Here is a 16,569-nt window from a genome sequence, read left to right as displayed (position 1 = left end):
TACTATAAATATGTGCATGCAGGCACACTTTAGTAAATTATGCTTACTAAATAATTTAAGGAAATTACAATGTACAATAGAATACACATTAAATTAAACTTTAATATACTTCCAATATTTCGGCAACGTCACATTGCCATCTTCAAAGGAACTTACAATAAAGACACATGCACGCAGGCACTAAACAGTAAATGAGAAATGAAGCGAGGAAGCTATGGCTTTCCTAAAAGTCCTGATGGTTTCCCCTAGGGGGCTATGTAAGTATTCTTGGCTGTTGGGCTAAAGGTCTCCTGATGTAAGCCTCCCAAATTTGGGGCAGTCTCATGCAACCAAATTTGTTGAGGTTTGGGCTGAGGCTGATGTTTCTTAGGGCTGAAGCTGATTCCATGAATGGTCTTTCAAACTTAAACCTGCTACGGTGTACTATTGTGGCTTTCTTCTGCTGTATTCTGTGATGAGTATCCATAGCATGGTCTGCAAGACCAGAATGGCTGTACTGGTGAAACCGGATGTAGTCCTTGTGTTCTGAAATTCTGATATTCACTGTCCTGCCTGTTTGGCCAAAGTAGGATAACTTACAGCTGCAAGGGACCTAGTATACACCAGGTAGGTCTAGGGGGAGTGGTTGGTTTTTAGTGGAGCAGAAAAGGAATGCCAATTTTTTATATGGTCTGTAACAAGAGGTCAAGTCATATTTTTTTTTAGGATTTTTGTAATTTTTTCCGAGGTGCCTCGGATGTAGGGAATGGTGATGGATTTAGAGTAATCCATCAACTATAGAGTAATCCTAAATATCTATGAGCATTTAGTAAATTAGAATGAGCAGAAGAAATACAGGGAGGCCTATAGTCCTAAACCTATTGGCTTCAGTTGGGTATTCTCGACTGTTTGGCTGACTGCAGATGAATGTTTCTCATACAAGAAGCAGTTTGATGCAACCATATTTGTTCAGGTTAGAAAAGTTCATGAGGGCAGAAGAAGATTCAAGGAAGATCCTCTCAAATTTAAATCTGCTTTGGTGGAGTAAGGTGGCTTTTTTTCATCAGGTGCTGTGACAGGTATTTGGAGTATGGTATGCCAAACTACATAACCTAAAGTGGCCACAGCAGTGGCAAAAGAATGTAATCTTGGTGTTCTGATATTCTGATGTTGGCTATCCTACCCGTTTGGCCACATTATGAATGGCTGGATTTACCTGGCAGACCCCAGGTAAATCCAAAGGTCGCAGTTGGTTTTTGGGAGAGCAGATGCAAACTTATTGTGTAATTTGTAAGTAATTAAAAGATTTTTTTTTTTTTTTATGACCTTGGTCAATTTTTCAGAGATACCATGGATATATATGGAATGGTGATGAATATAATGTAATGTATGTTTGAATGGAGGGCTGAGTGATTATGGGGATGTATTCTTTTTATCTGTTTTTTTTTTTTTTTTTTTTTTTTTGGGGGGGGGGGGGAACCAATGCCTAAAAGGGTGTTATGTATGCGACTAAGTTCTGTGGCGAGTGCAGTGTTGTCAGAGCAATTCAAGTTTGCCCACTAGACTAGAATTTTCATAGTGTCATACCATTTGGGGGGGGGGGGGGGCACTGGTGGATGCGTGCTAAACTTAACAGTGCTCTTCTTGCACAGGCGGGATGAAACAATGTGCAAAATAAATGTTCAAGTAAGAAAAATAGTAAAAAAAAATGTTCTTCATCATCATCATCAAATTCCTGACATGTACCCTCAAGAGGTGTACAAAACTTACATCATTACTAACTTCCTATCTACAATTTTCCACCAAATCAATCTCTTACCTGTCAAGACTCCAACATTACCAGATCTTATATTTCTATTTCAGATTCGTTCCAGTAGCTGACTTTTCACTGTTCGCCCTGGTTTCCTGGCGAAAACAACAGGGGCCCTGTTTAACCGGATGACGCCCCAGCCGGCATGAAATTTTGTCATGTTATATTATATATAGGTGGATTGATACGGTACAAAGTGTCTTAGACGATAGAAATATAAGATCTGATAATGTTAGTCTTGACAAGTAACAGACTGATTTGGAGAAAACTGTAGATAGGAAATTAGTAATGATGTAAATTTTTCATGTTTTCATGTACTACTATCATATCCTGTGTTGTGTCGACTTTCTACTACTATAACTATTCTTTTAGTCTTTGGGTCAGTTCCCCATTAAAATTCTAATGGGTATCACGTGGTACCTCTGAGGGACAATGGAATCTCCACGAGATCGAGGCAACACCAGAGAATCAGAGTGTCTGAGATCTACCTCTCGTAAAATGCCAAGAAAATTTATATTTCGCTGCACCACTTAGTGCTATTAGATTAACAATATTATCAATCAAGAGGCGATCTCAGGACCGTACTTAAATGATACCTAGCAATTTTGCAGACGTGGCCAACCTTTACTTCTTTCTAGTCTCCCGCATAGGTTCGTATTATTTTTATAAGAGGTGCATCGGATTCCAGAAATCACAGATAGTCTTGCTTAGATACAAAAGCAAGGTTTATTATATATCAAAAATATGTACATTCAATACTATTAGCTTAATTCCCATCTTAAGGGAGTTCCTGACAGTCAGGATAGAGTTAAAATATTTCAATACTACAAATATACTTATAACTGATTATGCTGTAATTCTCTAAAGTAAGAATCTTATTTATACTCTTAAATACCTTAATCATGTATGATTAAGGTATTTCTCAGTAGTTCTGTCAAACCACACAAGATGGCATTTATATCTTTTACAATCCCTTTATAAATTAGCAATTCCTCACTCTAGACATATTCGTAACTTCTTATAACATATTAAGGAACTTTATGACAGTGGTAGACAGTAAGATTTAAGGCAACCCTCTCTAAACAATAGCAACACAGTCTTAATCAATATCATTAATGTTCCCTTTTCTGCTTTATCAACGTGGCACAAATCTCTCATTCACATTCAGTGAAATACAAATAAAGTCTACTTATTTGCCCTTTGGTTCTGTATCGCGTCAATGGTCTACTGGAATCTGCCTCTCCTTAATTCTACGTGCTTCAATCTGGCTTTCTATGGACTGCCGGGCTTATTCTTCTGCAGAGATATGACTGCCGAGTTCCACTGCTGCCTTTATCGGAATCCTCCAGTATGGAGGCACTGCCACTCTTCACCACGAGACAAACACTAGGAGATCCAGGAACAAAATGCATTTTTTCAGGGGTGCATGACCCTTATATTTCCTTTCTTTTTTCTCAGCGTTTCTTGCATTTCGCGTTGTCCAGCCAACACACTCATGTGGTCTTACATCACGGCGTCCAGCCTTCTCCGCTATCGCACGTGCGCTGACGTCACGCTGTTTGCTTGGGGCAAGCCGCTCCCTCGCGTCACTGCTCCGGTGGGTGGGGGGGGGGGGGGGTGGGGGGGGGGGGGGGTGGGGGGGGGGGGGGGTGGGGGGGGGGGGGGGTGGGGGGGGGGGGGGGTGGGGGGGGGGGGGGGTGGGGGGGGGGGGGGGTGGGGGGGGGGGGGGGTGGGGGGGGGGGGGGGTGGGGGGGGGGGGGGGTGGGGGGGGGGGGGGGTGGGGGGGGGGGGGGGTGGGGGGGGGGGGGGGTGGGGGGGGGGGGGGGTGGGGGGGGGGGGGGGTGGGGGGGGGGGGGGGTGGGGGGGGGGGGGGGTGGGGGGGGGGGGGGGTGGGGGGGGGGGGGGGTGGGGGGGGGGGGGGGTGGGGGGGGGGGGGGGTGGGGGGGGGGGGGGGTGGGGGGGGGGGGGGGTGGGGGGGGGGGGGGGTGGGGGGGGGGGGGGGTGGGGGGGGGGGGGGGTGGGGGGGGGGGGGGGTGGGGGGGGGGGGGGGTGGGGGGGGGGGGGGGTGGGGGGGGGGGGGGGTGGGGGGGGGGGGGGGTAGAAATCAGCCTGAAAGAAACAAGAAACGGAAAATCACCTGGAGAAGATAAGCTAGGTTCAGAACTATATAAATACGCAGGAACAAGATTCAAAGGAAGACTCTTATTATTTTTAAATAAAATTTACTCAACTGGTATCCCCCCAATAGAATGGAAAAAAGCAATTGTGATTCCTATCTTTAAGAAAGGTAATAGAGATGACCCTAAAAACTATAGAGGTATCAGTATACTAAATTCATGTTACAAAATATACAGCAGAATCTTAAATAACAAACTAATGAAATATTCCGAAAACTTTATTCTAGAGGTACAAAATGGATATAGAAAAGGACGATCATGTATAGACCCAGCCTTCTCCCTAAAATTAATAATAGAGAAAAGAAGAGAATATAATTTAGAAACACATATTGCATTTATTGACTTTGAAAAAGCATTTGACAAAGTTAAAAGAAACATATTATTTAACATATTAAAAGAAAGACAAATACCAAATAATATCCTAAAAGCTGTCACAAGTATATATGAAAATAATCAAATACAAATAAGATTAAATCACGAGCTATCATATACAAGAGAGATAAACCAAGGAGTCTGACAGGGATGTCCCCTCTCAGCAACTCTTTTTAATATCTACTTAAATGAAATAATAATAAAATGGAGTAAAAATTTACATCAAGGAATTAAACTTTCACCTACAGTTAACTTAAACACTCTCCTCTTTGCAGACGACCAAATAATAATTACAAATTCTGAAGATAACGTACAGAAAACTATTTTAAATCTAAATGAGATATCCAAAGATTATGGTATGATAATATCAACGGAAAAATCAAAAACTATGGCCTTTAAAGGACAAGATCCAGCAAGAACTAAAATAGTATTAGATAACAAGATCTTAGAACAGGTGAATTCATTTAACTACCTAGGATGTACGATCACTTATGAAAATGAAAAAGGTATAAACATAAAAATTGCAAAATGTTTAAAAATAATAGGAGTAATTAACTCTATATTTAAACCAAACCTAGTTCAAAAACAAACCAGGCTAAAAGTATACAACATATTAGCCCTACCGGTCTTAATGTATGGAAGCGAAATCTGGACAATAAAACAAAAATACAAACAAAGATTAACAACAGCAGAAATGAAGTTTATGAGAAAAACTGCAAGGTATACCCTATTTGATCACAAAAGAAACGAAGATATTATTGAAAGAATTAAACCAAGAACCAGTAATTGAAAAAATTAAAAAATATAAACATAAATGGCTGGAACACGTTCAAAGAATGAAAACAGAAAGATTACCAAAACAAGCCTTAAAGTACAAGCCATTAGGAAAAAGAAAACCAGGACGTCCTCTTAAACGATTCAACGATGACTTTTAAGGCCGGAACAGGCCATACTAGGCCTAAATCCTTGATACGTATGATGATGATGATCTCCCTATATCTCAGTCTTCCTCTGGGTCGTTTTTCCTGCCAACCTGGCAAAGAGCACTTGTTTTGCTAATCTTTCCTCTCCCATTTAAGTGACATACCACCTGAGATTAGCTCTGCTAATGCATTCCTGGATGCTGACAATGTCAAGTTCTTTCCTGATTTTTAATATGATACTGACATTGATGACATCTGTTCATGCCCCTAATCTTTCTGAGGACTCTCATATCTGTAGTCTCTGGTCAAGTGTTTTACTTCTGAACCAGCTTTCGGATCCATAAGATAAAATTGGTTTGAACACTGTCTTGTATAGAGCTAATTTAGTGTTTTGGCTAATTTCTCTCTTATCCATATAAATTTATTCATTTAACTTCCTACCATACCAGCTCTGTTGATTCTGTTGTCTAATTCCATATTTAATTTACCATCTTCGCTAAAAATCGTGTCTAAGTAGCTGAAACTTGTTTAACTTGTTCTATAGGTTCTCCATTCAAAATGCAATTGATATTTTCAATGTTTCTGCCTACTGTATCTATTACAACAGTTATTCATCTCCAATTTTGATATCAGGTTTAATACCACTATCCTTCATAATGTGATCCATATAGATAATGTACATCCTTGTCTGACACCAGATTTAACATTAAACCACCTTCCTGTACTTCCTTCAATTCTAACTGCCTGACATCATCATCATTATCAAATTTCTGCCATGTACCCTGAAGGATATGGTACAGGATATGATAGTAGTACATGAAAACTTTACATCATTACTAACTTCCTATCTACAATTTTCCTCCAAATCACTCTGTTACTTGTCAAGACTCCAACATTATCTGATCTTATATTTCTATCGTCTAAGGCACTTTGTATCGTATCAATCTTATATCCTATATGACTGCTTCCTTGGACAGAGGAGAAGGATACATAGTAATATACTTGGATTTCGCGAAGGCTTTTCATAGAGTACCTCATGATAAGTTGACAGTCAAACTAGAGCAGATGGGGTTGGATATTAAATTAGTGCATTAGAATGCTAATGCACTAGAATGGAGACTGGCTACTATCTGATAGGTATCAAAAAGTTGTGTATGGAGGGGGGGGGGGGGGAGAGCAATATCCAGGAGAAGGAAAGTGGAGTGACTCAGGAGTCTGTTTTAGGGTTATTACTGTTTAACTTGTATATTAATGATATTGGTGAAGATTTGGAAGGAGATATCATCTCCAATTTTGATATCCAGTTTAATACCACTTTCCTTCATAATGTGATCCATTGTTAAATTCAGAATGAAAGAAGATTGGACCTATAAGCACTTCATTCCGAGTTTAACATGAAATGTCATTCCCAGAGTCAGCATTGGTTTATCAGACTAAATAAGATGATGTTATTAACTTACCAACATAATTCCTTTTTCTTTGTACATACTGTTTTGAGTCATTTAATTGTAGATAATTCTTGTAAATCTCCAAATGTGATAACTGTGTGCTTTCTATAAATAATTGTGTATGAGAGGGAGAATGAAGTAATCGGCTTATAAAAGGAAATGACCCGAAGCAAAACACGTGAGCAAGGCAGAGTAGCACACGAGTTTCTCCAGAAAGCTCACCAGAGTACGGTATGGCGCTAGTTGCCAGGGAGAAGTAAGTGCCATGCGCAGTGAAGAAAAAGAGTGGCATAGAAAGAAAACCATAGGGCATGCAATATAAAATCGGTTGTGCCGCCTACGGGGTCTCTTGGTCCTTTTCTTCAACAGAGTGGTCAACGAAGTCTGGAGGTCGTGCAGAGGTCAAAAGGCCACGTGGATGTATCCAGGGGAGTTCGAGAGTCAATCTGTAGCCAAGCAGAGCAAAGTTCCCGATCCAGCAAGGAACCCATCGGAGAATAGAATGCCATGCCGAGCTGATTGAACTGAGAGCGCCGAACCTCCACTGTCGCTTCAATGAAGATGTGCCCTACCCGAGACCATTGCAGACTCGCACAGATGAAGTCTCATAAGAATTAGGACATAACCAAGGATGTGCTGTCTGGATGCACATGTAGAAGGCCAAGTATCTCTTCATGCCTGGGTAAAGTAGACTTTTGTTATGTTTTATAACTGTACTGAGAGAATCATGTGTTGCTAGTGTGACGGACTTTCAATTTGCTAAGATTGAATAGTGAAAGGGCTTTAGTGTTCTCACTCAAGAAATTAGAGAAAGTTTGAGCTTTAAGCTGAAGAGCTGTGTAGAATTGCTTTAGAGATATTTTCACCGTGTCGAGTGCAAATCTCTTCCAGAAATGCTGTTGGCAGAGTATAAGATTGCCCTGCAATTAAACTGCAATCCTTAAATAATGTCTTAGAGAATGTGTAAAAATTTAAAGTAATTAACAGAGTACTCTAGAGCTTAAGTATTGATATAATAATATGCTTGAAATGATTCATATTTGTATACTTTCGTGAAATTGATGATTAAATGTTTTTTTCGTTTTGTTAATTTATTCACTTGCCAGATTTTCTTCCTATTGAACTGCTCATAAAAGTAGAACCAAGGTGGAGAGGGAATAAAAGTAAAGAAGACTACAACAGCAAAGCAAATCTTGATAGATTAGATTCTCTAAGCAATTAATAGTTTCGGTTAAAATAAACATTGCAGTGTGCTAAGCTGGAAACTAATTCCATGACATTGCACTGTTCAACTACCTAAGACAGAGTGGCGCAGCTAAAAATAAATTTCTTTAAGTCTGAAAGAGAACTAGCACCAGTGCAGAACAAAGGAATTGGCATTAAGCCATGGCAGACCCTGATGTACTGATACACGTGCATTACCGATTGGACTGATTTATAGCCTAGATTGAGCTATGAGACTGCATTGAAATGAACATAAACTGAATTTATAGTAAGTAACTAAAGAATGAAAAGACATAGCATGTTAAAGAACCTCAGAGATATAAAATTCACATAAGAGAGTATTAAACGAAAGTCACGAAGGGAACAACAGCGAGTTTGACAAAGGTGCAGTCAAGCAAGAATTAGTTAACGTAATTAACAACAACAACCATTAACGATATAAAGACGAATTTTACACCATGCAGATAATGAATAACTGAGGGGATAATGTACATCCTTGTCTCACAACAGACTTAACAATAAGCCATCTTCCTATACTTCCTTCAATTCTAACTGATGACTTACAACTCAAACAAAGACTAAGTATTGCTTGATATAATGCCCCATTGACACCATATAACTGTAGCGTATTGAATAGCTTCTCTCTTGGCACCTTGACATATGATCTTTCCAAATTCACAAAACTTAAACACAGATCTTTGTTATATTCCCATGCTTTCTCAACTATTTGTCGTAAAGTGAAGATCTGATCCTGACAGCCTCTATTTGGCGTGAATCCAGCTTGTTCTTCCACAATTCTTCTCAAACGTTTCTCAAGCATACTTGCATAAATCCTACCAGGAACACTCAGTAAAGAAATACCTCTGTAATTCTTACAGTCAGTTTTATTTCCCTTTTTATATATGAGTACTATGAGAGCTCTACTCCAATCATCGGGAATTCGTCCCTCTGTTCAGACTTTCTGAACTATGTAGTGCAGCCACTGTAAGACTCTTATACAACCATACTTCAGCATTTCTGGTCAAATATCATCAACTCCTTCGGCTTTCCACATTTCAAGCATTTGATGGCTTTTTCTATTTCAAGTATGGATATGTATTCCTGACTGTATGCCTGGTCAATGTTTTTTACCACTGTGCTGTCATCACTGCTCGTTTCATTTAGCAGTTTTTCAAAATAATTACTCCATACATTTAAGGATATCTTTTTCTCCCATTTTCACCTCTAACTCCTTTTACAGAACTCTTTCCTACATTCCTAAGCTTCTTCAACAACCTCCAGAATATTTTACCATGTTCTTGATATTTATTTTCTATGTTCTTGCCAAAGTCCTCCCATGACTTTTGTTTAGCTAGTTTTACACAGTGTTTAGCTTTCTTACATTTGTCTCTGTATTCTCTAAGAGCACAAGCTGACTTATTTTCTAGGTACTTTAGATATGCTTTCTTCTTTTACTTCACTGCCTCTTTAACTTCCTGTGTAAAACATGGAGTTCTGATTTTTCTATCCTTGCAGACTACTTCACCACATGCCTCTCTGGCTGAATCAATCAGGGTTTTCTTCAAGTTGTCACTGAATCTCCAAGGTTTGATTCCTGTTCTCAAAATCTTTCATTTTTTCGTGAATAATGTTTGTATATTTTAGTATACAGTTCACATATGAGAGCTGCTCAACTTTTATTCACTTTAAAACTTTCTTACATGTTATTCTTTTCAATATTAAATTCAATTTTATCCTGCTCAAGACTAAATAGTGATCGCTTCCAATTTCAAATCCTCTGTACACTCTGGTGTCCTGAACCACGGAGAAAACATCACTATCAAAAATATCATAGTCAATGAGACTTTTCTTATTCCTTGCCTCTTCTCTCCATGTGAATTTGTGCACATTTTTATGTTGGAACATGGTGTTAGTAATAACCAGTCCATGTCCTGAGCAGAAATCCAACAGATATTTGCCATTATTATGAGCTTTGCTCTTTTCTCCAAATTTTCCCAAAATATTTTTGTATGTCTCACAATCATTTCCTACTCTGCTATTTAGATCCCCAACAAGGACCAACTTTTCCCTTTTCATTGTGTCAGTTGCTTTTTCTAAAGCGTCAAAAAATTCCTCCACTTCTACCTTAGTAGAACCTTCTGTGGAACCATAGGCACAAATAAGTCTCATTGTCCAGTTCCCCATTCTCATATTTGCCCACATTACTCTACTTGAGACTGACTGGCCATTTAAGAAGATTAGCCTCATATTTTGTGTTGAATACTATGGCTACTCCTTCTTTTCCTTGATTGTCATTGCCTGAATATAACATTTTGTATTTATTGCTCAGAAAGATCTTACCAGTTTTTGTCTTCTTTGTTTCAGTCACCCCCTATTATGTCGATATGGTACTTATCTAATTCTTCAGCTAGCTCCATTTCTTTGCCATTCAGGCTTCTTATGTTGATAGTACTGATCTTTAACTCTGGTAATGTTGAGTTAGGGTGTGTTTTCAGATTTGTTCCAGTAGCTGACTTCTCGCTGTTTGCCCCAGTTCCATGGGGAAATAATGGGGGGGGGGCCTTGTTTAACCGGGAGTTGCCCCAGCTGGCATGAAATTTTGTCATGTTGTACCATCATTTTGTATTTTGGTTTAAGCCAATAAAAATACAATTTGGTCGGCTAAATCCCAAATTGCCAGCCCATCCTCGTTCATTCAGTATCCAGGTAGATACCCAATAGGGTGCACCACGAGAAGGTCAGGATTGGACATTAGGTCAGAAGCCCTGGTTGGTTCTCTGCATTCCTTTAAAGGCTATGTGGAGGTCTCCTCTCAGTTATATGGCTTTGACCCTTAAGCACCCCGAGAAAAAAAATTTATATAGTTTTACTTCACAATTAAAGTAAAAGACAATAATTATCCATGCAGAAAGGATAATTTCCATGGAAGTTTCAAAATTTTGATATTATGCAATTACTTACTTTTAGAATATTTCAGAACAATAAAAAAAAAATTGGTGCTCTTCAGTAGTTTTTGGAATATCAGACCTTGAAAATGGGACTTAAAGTTGAATGAATTCAATTATAACAATAAATTAAATTTCACAACACACAGATTATTAAAAAGAAAACTGCATTATGTTACTGTAGATGGGTGAAGGGGGAATAAGAGTTTAATTGTATCAATCTCTTTCCATTTTGTTTTAATTATAAGACTGCTTAATAAGTAGATCAGCTAATTTATTAAAGGATAAAATGCAGCTGGTGTATCTGAATGAAATTTGTCTACTCCAAAAATCATTATACTTGAAACTTTCATAAGTCATAGAAAATGTTTGATTTGAAGTGATCATCTAAAAAGCTGTTATCAACATACCTGTTACTCTGTTTAAAGTCAAAACTCTACCTGATGCACTTGACGAAAAATGAGCCAAATCTAAACAAAAAAAAATAGGAAGAAGAAAATTCCAAATTGCAAAACACATATAAGTTAAAAAAATTGTAGAAATAAACATTTTTATAAACATTAAACAGGTATATTTATCTGATTATGGTTACATTATAACAAAATGGTATTTATGTTCACAATAATATTGTTTCATTTAAAAACAATAATTGACACTTGAATTTTATAAAAATGAAAATGTTTCATTTATCAGGTTTTGTACGAAGCATATTAAGCTGGCCTGGTTGGCCAAGTGGCTAGCATACCCACTCTCCAACCAACAAGTTACGGGTTCAAATCCCACTGTGGGTATGGATATTTGTGATGGTCTTTAGGTGAGAGATGAATTTCACTGTCTGGTGTGAGATCACAATCCCACTTATTAGGAGCCTGAATTGGCTTGAAAAAGCTCCATGTTTGGTTTTTACAGCAGGGTTTCCAGATTGTAAAAAAAATCAATAAAATATATATATATATATAGGGAAAAAATCCTTAGCCCACACCCAGTACGAATGTATTACAGGTTTACAGAAAATGCTTTCATGGGTGGGAGCTACATAAAAAAAAATATACAAATAAAATTAAAATAAGAACTTGTGTGTGATGTCTGCATAGATTTGAATAAAAGTATGTGTGCACACATGGGTTCTTATAAATTTATTCTTCATTAAAAAGAAGCATAAAAATATCCATCTATTATGATTATATACCAAGTAAGCAAATAATGCTTGCACTTAGAAACTTTAAAGATCTTGATAGTAATCACAGGTTGTACAACTCTGATTACTATAATAAAATTAGTTTAATCCTTTATCCAAGTGTGAGCAAACAAAGTTTGCGCCTGAAGTATCTTCAGGACTAGGGTAAAGTGATACAACACCAGGGCAACTCGTTGCAAAGGTGGAGAAAGCTACCAACACTCCTAACTCAGTATCTCCTATAATGCAAAACACATCTCCTTGCGGATATATCTAATGTTATGCATTAAAGGAAGGGCCACTACCTTCCTTTAATGTCTAAAAAATAACTTTACTGAATGCAGATGGTCTTGAGTGTCAGAAGCTAATGAGATTGTTCAATTAATGAGTGCTCACTTTGCTAAGATATATCAACCAGGTGTCTGTAACATGGTGAATAGCGCTACTGTTACATTAGATGAAGAGTTAGTTGTGCATGAAAATGAGGTTGAAGAGCTGTTGCATAACCTGGATAAGAATTTGTCTATAGGGACAGATGGAATATCAGCCCGTTTGCTAAAGGAATGTTCAGCCGAATTGGTTAGGCCTTTCACATGTTTGTATAACTTGAGTCTCAGCTCAGGAATGATACCACAGGAATGGAAGGAATGTAATGATAGTTCCATTGTACAAAGGTGGTGCAAAACGTCTGTGTCTAACTACAGACTATTAGTATCTCTGGTGTGGTAGTGAAGATTTTAGAGAAGATGGTAAGAACTTGCACAGAAATGGGAAGACGATCATGCTAAGGGAAGGTCATGTTTTAGCAATTTGCTCATATTTTATAACAATGTTATGGCCGAGTTGGATAAAAGGAATGGATACACTATGATAATGTTGGATTTTTCTAAGGCATTTGATAGGATATCACATGAAAGGCTGTCACATAAACTGAAGAATATGGGACTGGAATATAAACCTTCACTTGGATCAGGGGATGGTTGACAGATATTAAAAAGTGATATACGGTGGGTGTGAATCTGCTAGATTTAAGGTGACCAGTGGTGCACCTCAGGGTTCAGGCCTGCCATTATTGTTTATCTATACATTAATGACATCAGGCAGGGGCTAACATCAGATGTTCAATTGTTTGCCCATGATGTGAAGACAGGGATGCCACTGATATTCATCATCATCATTATGCCTATCAAGGATTTAGGCCTAGAGTGGCCTGTTCCGGCTTAGAAGTCATCGTTGAATCTTTTAAGAGGACGTCCTGTTTTCTTTTTCCTAATGGCTTGTACTTTAAGGCTTGTATTGGTAATCTTTCTGTTTTCATTCTTTGAACGTGTTCCATGCATATATGTTTATATTTTTTAATTTTTTCTATTACTGATTCCTGGTTTAATTCTTTCATAAATTTTTTTTATTTCTTTTGTGATCAAATAGAGTATACTTTGCAGTTTTTCTCACAAACTTCATTTCTGCTGTTATTAATCTTTGTCTTTTTGTTTTACTTTCCAGATTTCACTTCCATATATTAGGACTGGTAAGGCTAATGTATTGTATACTTTTATACTAGTTTGTTTTTGAACTAGGTTTGGTTTAAATATAGAGTTAATTACACCTGTTATTTTTAAATATTTTGATTTTTAGGTTTATATCTTTTTCATTTTTCACCTTTTTTAAAATCTTGTTATCTATTACTATTTTAGTTCTTACTGGATCTTGTCCTTTAAAGGCCATAGTTTTTGATTTTTCTGTTGATATTATCATACCATAATCTTTGGCTATCTCATTTAGATTTAAAGTAGCTTTCTTCTGATATTCAACACTTACAAAATGATTTGAATAGGCTGGAAATTTGGACAAACGAAAATGGCTGTCAGTTTAACATTAGTAAGTGCAAAGTTATGCACTTTGACATGATTAGATTTCTAGTGGCGTATTATATTAGCAGAAACTTGGATGTTAAACAAAAAGATAGTTAACAGTGCCCAGGTATTCCTAAACAAGTGTTTAAGAACGATTGGCCAAAATAAATATCAAACGAAGAACTATGGCAGAGAACAAACCAGAAACCCATGTTGCAACAGATACGTGAAAAGAAATGGAGATGGTTGGGGTGTAAAACTCGATATAGCTTAAAAATACCAAAGCGCTTTACATCGATTTTTAGAGGTGAAGCCTCATGAGAACTGTTACAAAAATAACTTTGTTTGTCTCTATGTATTTTATGTTAAAGATTAATGTAAATAACCCTATGGGAATTGATTGTATTTACTGTTTTAAATAAAGTTTATAGAATGTCAAAAACAAAGGGAATGCTTTGCCATCGGAAGTTTGTATAATAGTATATGTATAAGAATACAAGAAAGTTGTTTGCCAGCTCTGCGCATGAACATCTTCAAAGCTAGTATCAAAGAGATCCGATCCACTGCCCGACGAGACAAGAAAAAAAGCGTGCACGGAGGAGAAGAAAGAACAGGTCAGCCTTAACAAAAAGATCAAGGAGAACTGCCGAATTCTTCGGGGTTTACAACCCTTGGTGCAAGGTCCTGAGAAAGCAAAAATAAAAGGGGACTGAGCTGAACATTGTGAGGAGAATCCAAGTCCAGTTGCCGAGAGAGAAGATGCGAGGTCTAGTTACTGACAGAGGAGAGGTGAGGTCCAGTTACCGAAGCAGGAGAGGCGGCGCTGTTATGAAGAGAGCCAGAGGCAGTCGGCAGAGAACCAGAAATAATCGGACCCTGCGAAAAAAAATTGGGAGAACAGCCGATGCCAAGTGTCGGTTGGATGTCCTAGTGCTGCAGGAAGTCAACCTAAGCCAAAAGCTGCAGATTGATCTTCAAGTCTGTATGCTGAAACTTCTTGCCTGAACTTTTGAGTACCGGGAAGATTGCAGTCCAAGACCTGCCAAATATTCCAACGAAGCGATCCTTGAAACAAGACTCTCTGGACGGAAACCTAAGGCCTGTGATGATAGATAAACCATAGTGACTTTGATGCAGGACCTTTGGAAGGTGTCGTGACAAAGAGCCTCCGTAAGTTATTACATCCTTTAATGTACATTCTTTTTGTAATCTAAGAGATATATGTCATAGATGGACCGATAAGAAATATCTATAAGAGAGTCCTCTGATTTGCTGTTAACTGGAATATAAATTGAAAGATATCTTGCCACAGCTAACTAATCTCTTTGTGAGTAAATTAGTCTCGGCAATTTGATTTTTTTAGGAGAGAAGTAACAGCGTAATTATATTGTATATAGTCATTTAATACTGGAAAGGGAAAGTTTGTTTCTTTATACCACAAGTATAAGGATAGGTAGAGAGAGAGAGTAACCTCCCTATCGCTTATTTAATATACTTTGTTTTTTAATGTAAATAAATGTATTTTAATTTTATGTCAATAGAGTGCTGCCTGATTGTTTATTTTACAATGCGCTGTTCCTAAATAATGCGAACTTAAGAGCGGGAAACCAAGTAAGATAGGTGAAGCATATAGTTAAGTGCAAATAGACCAAGACTGTTTGTGTAAAGTTTTACTGAAGGAATTTGTGTTAGAGAGAGAGAAGTCAACCGGTCGTATTGCTGAGTTTTATGCCAATTAAAAGATACTGGTGGCGCAGTCTTATCAAATAAATTTTCTAGTATCCATAGTCATAAAAATACCAAAGCGCTTTACATCGATTTTTAGAAGTGAAGTCTCATGAGAACTTAAAAAAATAACTTTGTTTGTCTCTATGTATATTATGATAAGGATTAATGTAAATAACCTTATGGGAATTGATTGTATTTACTGTTTTAACTAAAGTTTATAGAATGTCAAAAGCAAAGGGAATGCTTTGCCATCGGAAGTTTGTATAATAGCAATGTATAAGAGTACAGGAAAGTTGTTTACAATTATGTGTGTGAGAAAGATAGATAAACTAAATATGCAATAGTAAGAAGGAATAGTGAGAATAAGAAAGGAATATAAATATAAAATTAATAATAACGCTGGCTTAATAATAGCAATAGCACCAAGTTTACAGTGCATGTGTTGAGGAAAGAAGATAAAATAATAGTAAAACAGGCTCTATATTGGAATACACAGTGTAAAAGAAGACGAGGAAGGCCAAGAGAAACATGGAAGAGAACAATACTGAAAGAAATAACAAATATTAATAAAAGCCGGAACCAAATAAAAGCAGAAGCAAAAAACAGAGTCTGGTGGAAAAAGATGGTGGAAGACCTATGCTCCCAGGTGGAATGAAGAGGATTAAGTAAGTAATTATATTAGCAGGATTAGGCTACAAGAAACTGAGGAGGCAAGGGTGGATAGGAATTTGAAGTTCAAAGGTCACTTAGCAAAAGTTGCAAATACAACTCAGAGGATAATTGCAATGTTGAATTGAACAAACTTTGACATGTAAAGTAGTCATCATTTTGCCTCTTTATAAGGCTTTAATAAGACCACACCTGGATTATTGTAAGCAGATTTGGTCTTCCGGGTTCCAAGGGGATAAAGAAGCTGTGGGATGGTGGAAAGAA

At 37.7% G+C, this 16,569-nt stretch overlaps 1 protein-coding gene across 3 annotated transcripts in view; it reads right to left on the bottom strand.

Annotated features, from left to right (window-relative positions):
* LOC150105228 (serine/threonine-protein kinase/endoribonuclease IRE1-like) overlaps positions 1-16,569 on the bottom strand; it is a 543,187-nt gene that overhangs the window by 390,559 nt on the left and 136,059 nt on the right. For all 3 annotated transcript variants that reach the window (XM_090396205.1, XM_090396206.1, XM_090396207.1), the window contains one exon: positions 11,289-11,348. In XM_090396205.1, coding sequence (XP_090252331.1) covers positions 11,289-11,348 — 60 coding nt within the window. The remainder of the gene's footprint in view (positions 1-11,288; positions 11,349-16,569) is intronic.

Source organism: Typopeltis vanoorti, chromosome 7, assembly GCF_054136105.1.
Source record: "Typopeltis vanoorti isolate ZY-2024b chromosome 7, IOZ_Tvanoo_1.0, whole genome shotgun sequence".
In the NCBI taxonomy this organism is placed as follows: domain Eukaryota; kingdom Metazoa; phylum Arthropoda; class Arachnida; order Uropygi; family Thelyphonidae; genus Typopeltis; species Typopeltis vanoorti.
The sequence above is the reverse complement of the archived record's forward strand: the minus strand, read 5'-3'. Positions and strand labels throughout refer to the sequence as shown.